The sequence below is a fragment of the Capricornis sumatraensis genome, chromosome 4 (genome assembly GCF_032405125.1).
Source record: "Capricornis sumatraensis isolate serow.1 chromosome 4, serow.2, whole genome shotgun sequence".
Taxonomy (NCBI): Eukaryota; Metazoa; Chordata; class Mammalia; order Artiodactyla; family Bovidae; genus Capricornis; species Capricornis sumatraensis.
Window position 1 is genome coordinate 6,616,057 of NC_091072.1, and position 14,729 is coordinate 6,630,785.

A 14,729-nucleotide genomic window follows, 5' to 3' on the forward strand; every position below is an offset into this window, starting at 1 on the left:
GACCTGTGTTGTGGACAGACAGAAGGAACCCAGACCCTCTCAGATTAAGGGCTGGACTTTATTTGAAGGTAAACTGTTGGGGTAGGGGAAGGGGGAAACCAAGGGCAGCAGTTGACAGAAGCATGCCTTAGGAACCCGCCAGGAGTGTGCAGGATGGGCTGAAGACAGAAGCACCGCCGGGTTCAGGAGCGGTGAAAACCCTGCGTCCTGGGCAGAAGGGGCCGAAAGGGAGAGCTGAGAGGGGCGGGAGAGGCGGCAGCGCTGGGCGCTGGTGTCTGAGTAGGTCTGGGGCGGTGGGTCGGGGCAAGGGCGCTCAGATGATGCTGTGTTTCAAGCCCAAGGAAGAAGCATGATTGCAAGATGGGAAAGAAGATGAATATGAAGAGACCAGATCTACAAAGCCAAAGAAGAGCTAAAGACAGATTCAACACACTCTGCAGAAAAAAACTGATGTGAAAATTAAAAGATAACTGTTCTTTATTTTGAACTAAGCCCATGTACTTAGCCTCAAGGATCCTTTCAGTGTCTTCAAGTGGCAGCTGATGGGGCAGTCACAGTTAAAACATAACCCTGACACTCACTGGGGAGAAAATGCAGCTGAAGGTGCGTACATGCAAAGTCACTTCAGTCATAGCTTTGTGTAGCCCGCCAGGCTCCTCTGTCCATGGGGTTCTCCAGGCAAGAATACTGGAGTGGGTTGCCTTGCCCTCCTCTAGGGGGTCTTCCCGACTCAGGGATTGAAACTGCGTCTCTTAGGTCTCCTGCAAGGGCAGGCAGGTTCTTTACCACTAGCGCCACCTGGGAAGCCCCTTAGCCAAAGGTAACATTTACTGCTCACAGTGCTTTCAACTCGCTTTTACATTTTTTGTCTTTCCAGATTGCGCGGACCCTCCCCATTCCGTTTAGCGGCCACACGTGCTGGCGTACTGACTGTGCCGCGACTTGGTTCCGCAGCCTCCGCGCGAAGGGCCTGAGCGGCAGGGGAGAGCTGCCTCCGTTGCCTAGCAGCCAGAGCGCGCACGGAAGACGCGCCACGGCACCCCGCAGCTCGTTTCCTCCGCGGTACTTTTTCTGACTCAGACTCTGCTGGAAGAGATGCAGAAATAGAGAAGCGGCTGCCCACCCCGGCATGTCCATCGACTGTTGTTTTTTTTGTCTCACAGCCAGCACAAGCTATTCCAACCAGCAGGCGATTTGCTTTTTAAGCATAAAAACTGACAGTTACTCTTTGATGCTTAAATAGAACCATGAACAGGACGGGCCACCGTGCCCGAGACCCTGCCCAGAGCTCCGGGAGAGGGACGGTCAAGGTGCGTTGCTCACAGATACGGTAGCTATTAAAAAAAAAAAAAAACCTGCCTCCTGGAAGCACTGTAAGACAGCTCAGGTGACAGGCATTGTGACGTTTAGGCTCAACACACCTCGAACTCCAGATAGTGGTCTTTGAGCTTGTACTCGTCCACCTCCTTGGCTTTAACCTTCTTGTCCGGCGGGTAGGAGCGGTGCTCCGCCAGCTCCGTGGTGATCTGCCTCAGCTTGCTCTCATGAGATTTCAGCTGCTCCTCCTGCAGGGGAGCATTAAGGCGTTGAGCATGCAGAAAATGAAATCAGTAAACAGTTGCAGTGCACTTTTAAAAGACCCCTCAGGATGAATGACTTTCATTCATCCAACGTGCCTCTGCTGCCACGTTCCACCAGCTTCCTCATCCAGGGTCCACGTGCACCTTCTGTCCACTGAAAAAGATAGTCACAACCTAAAAGCTGAGAGTTGGTGGGAATTTTTAGGACTCCAAGCCCAGGAGACAGCATCTCAAGGGACCCTGAGAGAACCGCTCCGAGGAGGTCAGGGGAGCAGTCAGGTCATATACAAGTGTTGCAACAAAGGACAGGTAGTCTCATCATCAAAAGATTACTGTTAAAGGAAACCAGATATCTCAAGTTAAGGAATTTAGCGCTTTTTTAGGTATGGGAAGATGCGAGAGTCTCCACCCACTGACATCATTTCTTTCATTGTGTCTCAGCTATCCTGGGCCAAGATCCTGTGTTTTTCACATCCTGAGCTAACCCTGGGCTCCCCGTAGGGAGTGGCTGTAGTCTGAAGGGCTGTTACATCGCAGGCATTCTTCTCTTTCCCGAGTATCCTTAGGCTCACCTTGGATGGCTGATGACTGTGACAACCTTGTTTACTGACAGGGCAGGAAATATTTCATTTCTCACTTGGAAAAATGGTATTCAGGGCCAAGGCCAGCCTCCCCAGCCAGGCCCCTGGTCTCCCGAGAGAGACTGCAACAGGCGCGGCACGGACCACCCGTGCTAAGCGGCCACACGATCGGACTTCACGCCGTGACCTTAGCAGGGCCGTCCTGTCACTATGGGTGAAGACTTACCCCAATATTTTCCTTTTTGAGACAAGCAATGCCTTCAAGAATAATTTCCTGAAGGCTGTTATTCTGAAAACTGTAGTAACCTAGTAACCTATGCTTTTCCCTTCCAAATAGTAGAGGTTCTGACGGGACTCAACTACAAATTTACTGAGGCACATTTAACTTGTTTTCTGGTTTCTATGGGCTGTTATAAATGATGCTCCATCCTTATAAATGTCACCCAGCGAATATGAGCAAGGTGTTCCTATAGCATACAGGCCCATCTCGCTTTATTGCACTTCACAGATAATGTGTTTTTTCCAAACAGAAGGTTTGTGGAAACCCTGTGTGGAGCAAGTCTACTGATGCCATCTCTCTAACATTGCTTACTTGGGGTCTCTGTGCCGCATTTGGTACCTCTCAAAAAATTTCAAACCTGTTCTTTATAATTACTTTGTTCCAGTGGTCTGAGATCAGTGATCCTTGCTGATAGCACTACAGCTTCATGGAAACCTCGGATGATGAGGGTTACTACTGAGCAATAAAACATTTCTTCATTAAGGTAGATACATTGTTTTTCTGGACACAATGCTATTACACACTTAATAGGCTGGGGTATAGGGTAAGCATAACCATTGTATGCACTGAGAAACCAAAAGAGTGTGTGCCTTGCTTTACTGAGATATTTGTTTTATTGCAATGGTCTGAAACCAAATCAATAATGTCTCTGAAATCTGTGGTCACCAATAGGTAAAGTTTCTGGGTTTTAGAACATGCACATCTTTAATACAATGCTAAACTGCTTTTCAAGGGCGTCCACCAGCTTACATTTCCACAGCAGGCTTGACGATCCCCATTGTCCTACACCCTTTTGCCAAAACTTGATGTGACATCAAACTAGCAAATTGCTGCCAGTTTCATGGGTATAAAATGATCTGAATTTACATTTTCCTGATTACAAGTAAGGACGAACACTTTCATATGTTTACAGGACTTCCTCTTCTGTGATCTGGCTGCTGAAATACTGGACCCATTTTTCTATTGAGTCCGGATTTGTAAAGGATAGTGATTTGAAGTTTATCGCTTATAGTGGATAGTTTGGGTGGTGGTGGTGGTTTAGGCGCTAAGTCCAGTCTGACTGTGACCCCATGGCTCCGCTGTCCATGGGATTCTGCAGGCAAGAATACTGGTTTGCCATGGGTTGCCATTTCCTACTCTGGGGGATCTTCCCAACCCAGGAATCGAACCCTGGTCTCCGGTATTGCAGGCAGATTCTTTACTGACTGAGCTACAAGGGAAGCCAGTGTATAATTTATTCCCAGTCAAGTAAATGTCAAAATTCAATGTGCAGTGCTTTATTCCAACTTCACTGACTTCACGAAGAATCAAGGAAATGATCTCAAAATAACAATATTTTAAAATCACCTCTTGCCAATGATGCAAAACCTAGATAGAATCACGAGGAAATATCAGTCAAATCCATATTAAGAGACTTTCTATAAAATAAATGGCTTGTAATCTTTGAAAGTGTCAAGATCATTAAAGTCAAGGGGAAAGCAGAAAAGAAAATTATGCTCCTTAAATCTTATTTTAATTAATGACATAAAAGTTCCAAGTGGCTCTTATGGGCATAGATAGGTACAGATTGCAAATTACCCCAAGGTTAGAATCCCACAGCAGAGGGATTTTCCTGATAAAAACAGAGGTAAAAACAGTGAAGCAGGAAGGCAACAGCCCAAGGTACAGCGTGTTCCCAGCCTCACACGGATGGTTATATCTGTGATATCCACAGGGAAGACGGACCAGCAGGAACCTCCCTGTTTTCTTCCCTTTTATCTTTGCCCTTGCAATCCATTAGGGGAGCGGGCAGGCCACTCTCATGGGACAACACTGATGAAAGGGATTTCACAGAAGGCAGAAACACACCAGACATGGTTCAACAAAAAAGGAACAGAGAGCGAACGGCAGGCCCCTGTTGAAACTGTTTCATATTAGGAAGTCACGACTTAAATATCGGCATTAAATAAAGGGTGCAGGAAAAACCACTGCTATCTGTCAACAGATGTACATTGGTAGTACTTTTGATCGCACATACAATGAAATTTTATCCAAAAGGCAAGTTTCAAATGATGTCACTTAATATCGAATTTTTTCCTACTTCTATAGTAGTTTGACTTTGAAGAAAATTAATTTCATATTTTCCTTTAAAACATCAAACTCTAATCTCATGAAGAGACATCCCAGCTGATGAGGTGATGTGCACAGGTGACCTAGCTGCTCACGACCTTGCAGTGAGTCCGGGGCTGAGTGGGGCCAAAGCCTCCCCTTTGAGGCTCAGCTGGGCGGTTCTGCTGCCAGCCAGGCACAAGTCAGCTCTGCCTCCTTTCATATCAAGCACAAGGCTCAGGGAGGGGAGGGAAGCTTGAGGGGGACACAGCTGTCCAGCTGCACACCTACTAGGCGACACACACTGTGTGTGTGTGCGTACACGCACATGCACTCAGTCCTGTCTGACTCTCTGTGACCCCATGGACTGTAGCCCGCCAGGTTCTTCTGTCCGTGGGATTCTCCAGGCAAGAATACTGGAGTGGGTTGCCATGCCCTCCTCCAGGGGATCTTCCCGGCCCAGGGATTGAATCTGCATCTCTTGTGTCTCCTGCACTGTGCTCAGTGCCTTTTTTACTGTGGAATACACAATCCCAGGAACTCGATAGTGAAAGAGACCCTGGCCTTCATCACCCTTCTAATCTCTTCCTCTTGGAAGCTGTGGAGATCCAAAAAGATCAAGTCACTGCTGGAGGCCCCAGGGTTTGTAAAGGCAGAGGAGCAGCAGCCCCATTCTCCCAACTCTGAGCCTCTAGACAACAGTTTAAAACCCAAAGAGCTGCTGAAAACACGAGCTTCAAAACTGTCTGCTCCCTCCTGGATCAGCGCTGACCTCAGCTGTCAAGGCTGTCAGTAAACTCATCTGTCCTCATCTGCCTTCTCTCCCGCAGCTGCCAGACACCCAGGTGTTAACCCAGATCCTTTCTCCAAATTCCATTCAAAGCCAGAACCCTCAGATGTCACAGCCTCTTCCACTTCTCCATCTGTAGCACTTAAACGTCCATGTGTGTGCATGCTAAGTCCCTTCAGTCGTGTCCAACTCTTTGTTACCCCTTGGACTGTGACCCACCAGGCTCCTCTGTCCATGGAGATTCTCCAGGCAAGAATACGGCAGTGGGTTGCCATGCCCTTCTCCAGGGGATCTTCCTGACCCAGGGACTGAACCTGTGTCTCCTGTGGGTCCTGCATTGCAGGCGGATTCTTTACCACGGAACCACTGGAGAAGCCCTAAATGTCCACACCACATGCTTATTAACAAAACACACCCGAACCTCTGTAAATTTTTATCTTCCTTACTGATTACAAGCTCTCTGAAGTCAGAGAGAGGTCATTTCCCCTTCTCTCAGCTCCTGGGGGTCTAGTACGGTGCTGGGCTGGGGGAGAGCAAGAGGCATGGTTCTGGCTGTAGAGGTCACCTAACCAACATCCAGCACCTAGGAGCAGAGGATGAGTCTTAGCTCGTTTTATAATGTCCACACACCTCACAAGGCACCTGCCATTTGGTCCCCTTCGGAAACAAGAGCTGAATAAATGGACTTTTTTTTTTTTTTTTTTTTTAAAGGGCGAAGGTAGAGAGGGAGACCTCAGACTGTTTGCTTGTGCTGTTTTAAAGTAGACACGATTTAGGAGATAATGGCATTTCTAGGAATCTGCCCGGCAATTAACGATTCAAATTGCTAAATGCTCCAGCTTCATCAAACCTGAGGGGCAGGAATTGAGACTACAGAACGCTTGCTTTCAAAGTGGGCCAAAGGGACAATTGCTGAAAGCCCCATCAGAAAGATTTTGTTTCATTGTTTCACTTTTAAGAGGGGTTTTTAAGACCTTAAGGAGTGTTTACTGAGCTTCAGCATAATACGCTAATTGTTTGATTGAGGACTTGGCATATGTTACATTGTTGTTGTTGTTTTAGTCCTTAAGTTGTATCAGACTTGGGACCCCAGGGACTGTAGCTAGCCAGGCTCCTCTAACCATGGCATTTCCAGGCAAGAATACTGGAATGGGCTGCCATCTCCTACTCCAGGGGATCTTCCTGACCCAGGGATCAAACCTGCATCTCCTGGCAGGCGGATTCTTTACTACTGAGCCACAGAGGAAGCCCACCCATATGTTACATACAGCTCTCTAATAAATGAATATGACAGCCGTCTATTCTGAAAAGGTGTGGAACACTGTAGTCCAAGTTCGTGCCAAGGAGTCTAGACTGTGTGTTGTTGCTAATAGTGAGCCAGTTTTGGTTACATGACATCGAAGGAATCCTAGTTTAGCCAGCACTGTGCAGGATAGATTGGAGAGAAACAAGAATTGGACAAGAGGGACCTCAACCGGTTCTAGGAACAGGCTGCCAGAGCTCTCCAAAGCGGGGTGTGTGCACCCCAGACAAGGTGACCTACTGGGGAGAAATTTTTTAAATGAGCATTGAGGCATAATTCACACTTTACCATACAAAGCTCCCATGTGAAATGTACAATTTCGAGCTCTTAAATATATTCCCAGGGCTGTGAAACTATTGCATTTAAATTTATGACATTTTAGTTCTCCTAAAAGGAACCTTTTGGAGTGGAATCACATGACAGGCTCTTTTTGTGGCTGGCTTTTCACGTAGCACGGTTCCCAAGGCTCGTCCACACTGGGGTGTCAGCGCTGCATTATTTAACGGCTGAATCAAGCAAGCCCTGTTGTGTGGCTATGTAACGTCTCATTCATCCGAGCATCAGCCGGTGCCCATGTCCACCTTAGGTTGTTAGGAAAAACACTGCTGTGAACAGTCGTGTAAAGTTTTTATGTGAGTGCACGTTTGCATTCTCTTGTTATCAGAGTTGGAGCAAAACTGCTGTTAAACACGTCTATATTTAATCATTTGATAAACCACCAAAGTGTTTTACATCCCTAGCAGTAATATATGAGAGCTGCAGTTTCTCCATAACCTCACCACTACATTACTTTTCATAAAAAATTTAAAGATGTATAGCCACCCTAATGGTAGCTCATGATTCTGATTTGTGCTCCCCTGATGACTAATGCAATACCAGACCACCTCTTGAGAAATCTGTATGCAGGTCAGGAAGCAGCAGTTAAAACTGGACATGGAACAACAGACTGGTTCCAAATAGGAAAAGGGGTATGTCAAGGCTGTATATTGTCACCCTGCTTATTTAACTTATATGCAGAGTACATCATGAGAAACGCTGGACTGGAAGAAACACAAGCTGGAATCAAGATTGCCAGGAGAAATATCAATAACCTCAGATACACAGATGACACCACCCTTGTGACAGAAAGTGAAGAAGAACTAAAGAGCCTCTAGATGAAAGTGAAAGTGGAGAGTGAAAACGTTGGCTTAAAGCTCAACATTCAGAAAACGAAGATCATGGCATCTGGTCCCATCGTTTCATGGGAAATAGATGGGGAAACAGTGGAAACAGTGTCAGATTTTATTTTTTTGGGCTCCAAAATCACTGCAGATGGTAACTGCAGCCATGAAATTAAAAGATGCTTACTCCTTGGAAGAAAAGTTATGGCCAACCTAGATAGTATATTCAAAAGCAGAGACATTACTTTGCTGACTAAGGGCCTTCTAGTAAAGGCTATGGTTTTTCCAGTGGTCATGTATGGATGTGAGAGTTGGACTGTGAAGAAGGCTGAGCACTGAAGAATTGATGCTTTTGAACTGTGGTGTTGGAGAAGACTCTTGAGAGTCCCTTGGACTGCAGGGAGATCCAACCAGTCCATTCTAAAGGAGATCAGCCCTAGGATTTCTTTGGAAGGAATGATGCTAAAGCTGAAACTCCAGTACTTTGGCCACCTCATGTGAAGAGTTGAACCATTGGAAAAGATTCTGATGCTGGGAGGAATTGGGGGCAGGAGAAGGGGACGACAGAGGATGAGATGGCTGGATGGCATCACGGACTCGATGGACGTGAGTCTGAGTGAACTCCGGGAGTTGGTGATGGACAGGGAGGCCTGGCGTACTGCGATTCATGGGGTCACAAAGAGTCGGACACGACTGAGTGACTGAACTGAACTGAACTGAACTGAACTGATAACTAATGCCGTTCAGCACTTCTTATGCTATATTGATAGTAGGACACATAAGACATTTTATTAAAAAGATTCAATGCACATATTGAAGGGTACCTACTCAAATATTTAGTACTGACAAGGCAGAGGATCCAAAAAATCAGAACACCAGAGGTCAAGATGACCAGAGTCTGGACTGAGGGACATGGGAATGGTAGAAAGATGTTTAGGAAGAAGGAGTGGCTGGACTGAGAGTGTGACCCTGAGTGGGTGGGCAGGCAGGGCTCTAGCCAGCAAGGAACATGCCCGGAGAAGGACGCCATCCTCGGGGGTCTCTGCTCCTCATGACAGCCGTGCAGGAGGTCACCGAGAGGGCGGGTGGGTCTGCTGGTGACCCTGGAGCTGGCGCTGGGCCATCAGAGGCTCCTCACCCAGCCCCCGACCTTGGGATGTGCCTTCTCCTTGCCTTCCCCGTGCTAGGAGCTGCCCCAGGTCGTGGCTGTGAGGCAGCAGGTGGTGCTGGGACCATCCGGACGAATGACTGAATCCAGTCAAGGCTCCTCATAAACTTCAAGATCTGGAGGCAGGTGCAGGGTTGGCTTGTCTCTCGGCCACTCCAGACTCATCAGTAAGCTCCCGTGCGCATTAAGCCCGCCCCGAGCAGCCCATGGTGGCTGCCCCTGCCTCTGGCCTCCCCTGGCCATCCTCACCCAGGGCCAGTCTGTGAATCAACGCCGCCCCCTCTCCCGGGCCTCCGCACGGCTGCCCTGCGGTCAAACCATGGGATGGATAACACGAGGCTGGAAGCAAACACAGCACTCCCCTGTCTGTGCTCTGTGCTAACGCGGGGCCTGGCCCTCCACAGGGAGCACTCACTGGCCATCCAGAGCCAGCCTCTAACGGGGCCACGGCTGGGAGTCAAAGAGGGAAACAGGACAAGACAGTGGGGGAGGCCACCCCTGCAGGAGGCGGGTCTCCAGGGGACGGCGGGAGGGGGGCAGGTGTGTGGCAGGGCGGGGTCTCTGATCTACAGGGCAGGTGGCTGGACACAGGGTGGGTCTCAGAAACACACACACTCCTGGGGACCCCGGCCCAGACCTGATGGATGGAGGAGTGGGCGGAGATGAGAAAGGTGGATTTTAGATAAGTCTCCTGGTAATTCCTATGTGTGTTAATGTTTGAAAATGGCTACCCAATGAGTAGAAGAGGAGGCCCGAAAGATCCTACAGACGGCCAGCCACGAAGTCCTAGGTCTGGAGTGCTACACGGAAGGAGAAGCAAAACTCAGAACACTTTCACACCAGTCTCTCCACCTGCGACAGGAAGAGAAATGAGTTCTGGCAACATGGCCGCGAAAACAACTTCAAGAAGGCAACTCCTCCCACACAGCAGAGCTGCTCGGAAAGAACCATGCCGCACTGAGAATCATCAGTTTCAGGAACGGTGGCTAATACGCTTTGGAGAGGAGACAAGAATAAAATTAAAGAGAAGCTTGCAAATGACAGGGTGATGAACAGTGTCTTTAAAAGCACCAAACAATCTTCTAATTGAATATTTCATTTTTTCCTAATACTGGTTAACTTTTTTTTTTTTTTCCCAGCAGGGCTCTCACCCTGGTAATATGTCTATTTTGTAGACTGAAATTATCCAAGTGGTCCGGCATGCTGGGGAGGGGCAGCAGGCTGTGGAGGAGGGAAAGATGGCTGGGCCGGAGCGGCGGCTGCAGACGGTGGGGGCCGCGGCCCCGCGGGGCGCCGGGCAGTGCCCGGAGCCAGTCCTGGTTGTCACAAAGCGGGGTGGCACTGGCATCGAGTGGGCAGAGGCTGTGAATACTGCTCAGCACCCTACAACCCACAACAGCGCAGCACTCAGGACCCAGGTCGGCAGGGCTGAGGCCGAGAACCTGCCTGGGGTGAAGGGGGAGCCTCGCCTTGAAGGCGCGGAGGCCTGCGGGGGCATCCAGACACGCCTCCCGGGGTGGCGGAGGGTGACTGTGACTCAGCAAAGCGGGAGGTGCCCAGATACCTGGAGCAGACGGTCTGCACACCAGCACCCTCCCCCTCTCTAACCTGCTCTTGATCACGAGCTGGCTCCCACATATTTGCTTCTAATTCTCCTATTACTCTCAAGGGCAAGGCACAGTCTCCACAGCCAGCAAACAAACACGATGACCTGGGCGAAAATGTACAGAGCTAGGACAGAAAGGATCTTAAACCCTTCTAGACAATCTCCTCATTTTCCAGACGGGAACTGAGGCTCACAAAGTCTCAGCGACCCACTTGTCTGGGGCTGGGGGGTGGGGGTGGCATCATCGCGTATATCTATATATTTTTAACAAAGAAATGAAATTCCTGAAAGGGTTTGGTCATCTTACGAGACACAGAGAACGCTTCTTGCTGGTCACTACTTGCCTGTTTAAAACTGTGAACTCACCATTTTGATCACGTTACATATGTATTTTTTACACTTCTGTCTTCAAAATGAGGAAGAATATAAAAAGTGTTATGCATTTCATTTTAAATTCCAATGTAGGGCATTTGCTTAAAATAAGAGATGCTGCCATGACAAAGGTGGTGGGGTCTTGTGGCAAAAATATACAGATGAATAAACACACTCATTTTCACATGAGTGACTTGCCATTGTATGTACATACATAGTCACTTTAGCCGTGTCTGATTCTTTGAGATGCCATGGACTGTAGCCCACCAGGCTCCTCTGTCCATGGGATTCTCCAGGCAAGAATACTGCAGTGGGTTGCCAGGCCCTCCTCCAGGGGATCTTCCCGACTCAGGGATCGAACCCAGGTCTCTTGTGTCTCCTGCACTGGCAGGCGGATTCTTTACCACTACAGCCACCTGGGAAACCCTACCAATGTATAGCCCATACACAGAGAGGACAGAAGCACATTTTCCCCTGGTGGCTCAGAGGGTAAAGAATCCACCTGCAATGTAGGAGACCTAGGTTTGATCTCCGGGTTGGGAAGATCCCCTGGAGAAGGGAACAGGTACCCACTCCAGTATTCTCCATGGATAGAGGAGCTTGGCGGGCTACAGTCCATGGGGTCGCAAAGAGTCAGACATGACTGAGCGACTTTCACTCACTCACTCACATTTTCCAAGTAGAAAATAAATAGAAATGTAGGTTCCACAGCGAGAAGAGAGCAAGGAAAAGCTCACATGTTGCTCTAAAGTTACTAATGTTCCTCTTTAACTTCAGATCAGCTTTTACCCCAAACCAATCTACTGAAAAATACCAACTGGAAAACTCCTAGTGAAATTAATAAAATAAAACTCAAGTTTTGAAAGCATTTTTGCCTCAAGCTGTTCATCTGTTTTTCTCTCCTCTAACCTTGTGTAATGTAATAATATAAAGAAAGCTGAGTGCCAAAGAATCGATGCTTTTGAACTGTGGTGTTGGAAAAGACTCTTGAGAGTCCCAGGACTGCAAGGAGATCCGACCAGTCCATCCTAAAGGAAATCAGTCCTGAATATTCATTGGAAGGACTGATGCTGAAGCTGAAACTCCAATACGTTGGCCACCTGATGTGAAGAACTGACTCATTTGAAAAGACCCTGATTCTGGGAACGATCGAAGGCAGGAGGAGAAGGCGATGAGAGAGGATGAGATGGCTGGATGGCATCACTGACTTGATGGACATGAGTTTGAGTGAACTCCAGGAGTTGGTGATGGACAGGGAGGCCTGGCGTGCTGCAGTCCATGGGGTTGCAAAGAGTCTGACATGACTGATCAGCTGAACTGAACTGAACCTTGTGTAATGTGGCTTGCTGTTCATGTTAAGCACCCAAAATTAAAGTGGGGAAATGCATTTGGTTGGAGAGCTCATATTTTAGTGGGGTGGATGAAGAAGTCTGGCCAATAAGCAGTAAAGCCTTCCTTTTCTCTTAGGATATTTATTATCCTTGAACGTTAAATGCCATTTTGCCTTGTAAAGTGAGCTGTTTGGTCCTTCCTATTCCTAACAGTTTTTTTGGTAGTTAGTCCGTGAACTAGACAGCAATAGCAGTGCTTACGTGGGGAGCATCAGCCAAACCATGTCAATAATAATGATGAGCTTACAGAAATGAAAGAATGTCTCCTGAAACCACGTCTCCTCTGCTCTCTGCACCAGCCTGTCTCTACGCACTTGGGCAGAACCCCCACATGTCCCTCCTCCACGTCCTTACTGCCTTCATCCCCCCGAGGGCGCTGACCGTGACCGCTCCAGCCGGAGCCCCTGACGCCGCTCTCACCGCAGGGGCCAGTCACCTCCTGCCACTTCACCGGAGATCCTTTTTGTCCTGTTTGTACCCGATCTTCTCCCCCTTCTCTTGGCCTAACATTTTCCCTGTGTTTTTCTTGACTAACTTAAAAACTATTGTTCCTCAAGTATCTGTCTGGCTCTGCTTCTGAGCACCCCTTGCAACATCAGGAGGTAAAAAGAGAGAAAGGATACAGGGAAGGACTCTGGAAAGAAGCATCAAGACGGAAGCAGGAAATGAGGGGGAACCCAAAGCCAGAGGGGACAGCGCAGTGCCCAGAGCCCACGCCCAAGGACAGCCCTGTCCCTCACTTCAGGGAGCAAACGGGTCCATCAGGAGGTCCCAACCCCTCCTACTTCCGTCCATCTCCTCCTTCACTAACTCATTTTCCCTCTTTCTATTGAAAGCACCTTTTTCTTATATTAGTTTCCACCTCTGATACTTTCTTCCTATTATAAAAAGAAAAAATTTTGAAACACTGATGTGATCACATTAATTCTCTGCTTACACTACTTTCCTAAGGATGCTGGGGACTGGTGAGGCACCCCAAATCCTCCACGTGACCAAGGGAGACCTCTCATCATTTGGCCTCTGCTCGGCACCAGTCGCAGAGGCTTCCCTGGCAGCTCAGCAGGTAAAAGAATCTGCCTGCAGTACAGGAGACGCAAGAGGTGGGAGTTTACACAGAGCGAAGTCAGTCAGAAAGAAAAACACCAATACAGTATACTAACGCATACATGCAGAATTTAGAAAGATGGTAACGATGACCCTATGTGCGAGACAGCAAAAGACACAGATGTAAAGAACGGACTTTGGACTCTGTGGGAAAAGGCGAGGGTGGGATGGTTTGAGAGAATAGCACTGAAACACGTATATTATCATACGTGAAACAGATCGCCAGTCCAGGTTCGATGCATGGGACAGGGTGCTCAGGGCTGGTGCACTGGGGTGACCCTGAGCGATGGGGTGGGGAGGGTGGCAGGAGGGGATTCAGGATGGGGAACACATGTGCACCCGCGGCTGAGTCAGGTGAATGTGTGGCAAAACCCACCACAGTACTGTAATTAGTCTCCAATTAAAATAAATACATTAATTTTTAAAAAGGTGGGGGTTTGATCCCTGGGTCAGGAAGATCCCCTGGAGGAAGGTGTGCCAACCCACTCCAGTATTCTTGCCTGGAGAAACCCACGGACAGAGGAGCCTGGCGGGCTACAGTCCATGGGGTTGGAGAGTCGGACACACGACTGAAGCAACTCAGTGCACGCGCACACACACACGCGCGCGCGCACACACACACACACACACACACACACACACACACAGAGCTCCACAGAGGAATGTTTCCCGCCTTTCACAGCACTGGGTGCTCGAGTCGCACCGGATGACGCCGAGCGTGGCTCCCACACCTGCGCCGCCCCCTCTCTCTCTCGGCCTCACTCTGCTGGGCGGCCCCCTTTCCCACACCCCTCCTGCCGCCCATCCTGGGAGCGTCTCCCTCACCCCCAAGGCCAGCCCCTACCTGGAGCCCGAAGGTCCCCTGGACTTATCATACCTGTGCCTCTGCTCAAACTGTCACAGTTACTCGCTTGTTTATATTTGCCAGTTGGATCCCAGAGACTGCCTGGGTTTCACTTGCCTTTCTGTTTCCAGAGCCAATAGTCTCTGAGGCACAATAGGCACACGATATGCTCTTTTTAGTAAATGTTCTGTTGATAACCATGATGTCAGGTGTGTGGAGGAGCTAGTTAATATCTAGACCTGGTTGATCACAGCCAGATGAAATTCTCTCTATTACTGTACCGATAAGAAATTCACAAAGATGTCAAAGTAGCTTCCAAAATCCTTAACAAGTCAGTGGAAATAGTGGCCCTGCAGACAGGTTTAGAACTGGTAGAGTGGCTTGTATGCGGTGTCCTTATAACAGAGTTTTAAGTAGGAAAGGAGCGCCATAGAATGTGACCTTCAGCAACATCGACCTGAT

At 48.6% G+C, this 14,729-nt stretch overlaps 1 protein-coding gene across 4 annotated transcripts in view; it reads right to left on the reverse strand.

The window, feature by feature from the left end:
- PSD3 (pleckstrin and Sec7 domain containing 3) overlaps positions 1-14,729 on the reverse strand; it is a 314,418-nt gene that overhangs the window by 18,446 nt on the left and 281,243 nt on the right. For all 4 annotated transcript variants that reach the window (XM_068972089.1, XM_068972088.1, XM_068972087.1 and 1 more), the window contains one exon: positions 1,422-1,565. In XM_068972089.1, coding sequence (XP_068828190.1) covers positions 1,422-1,565 — 144 coding nt within the window. The remainder of the gene's footprint in view (positions 1-1,421; positions 1,566-14,729) is intronic.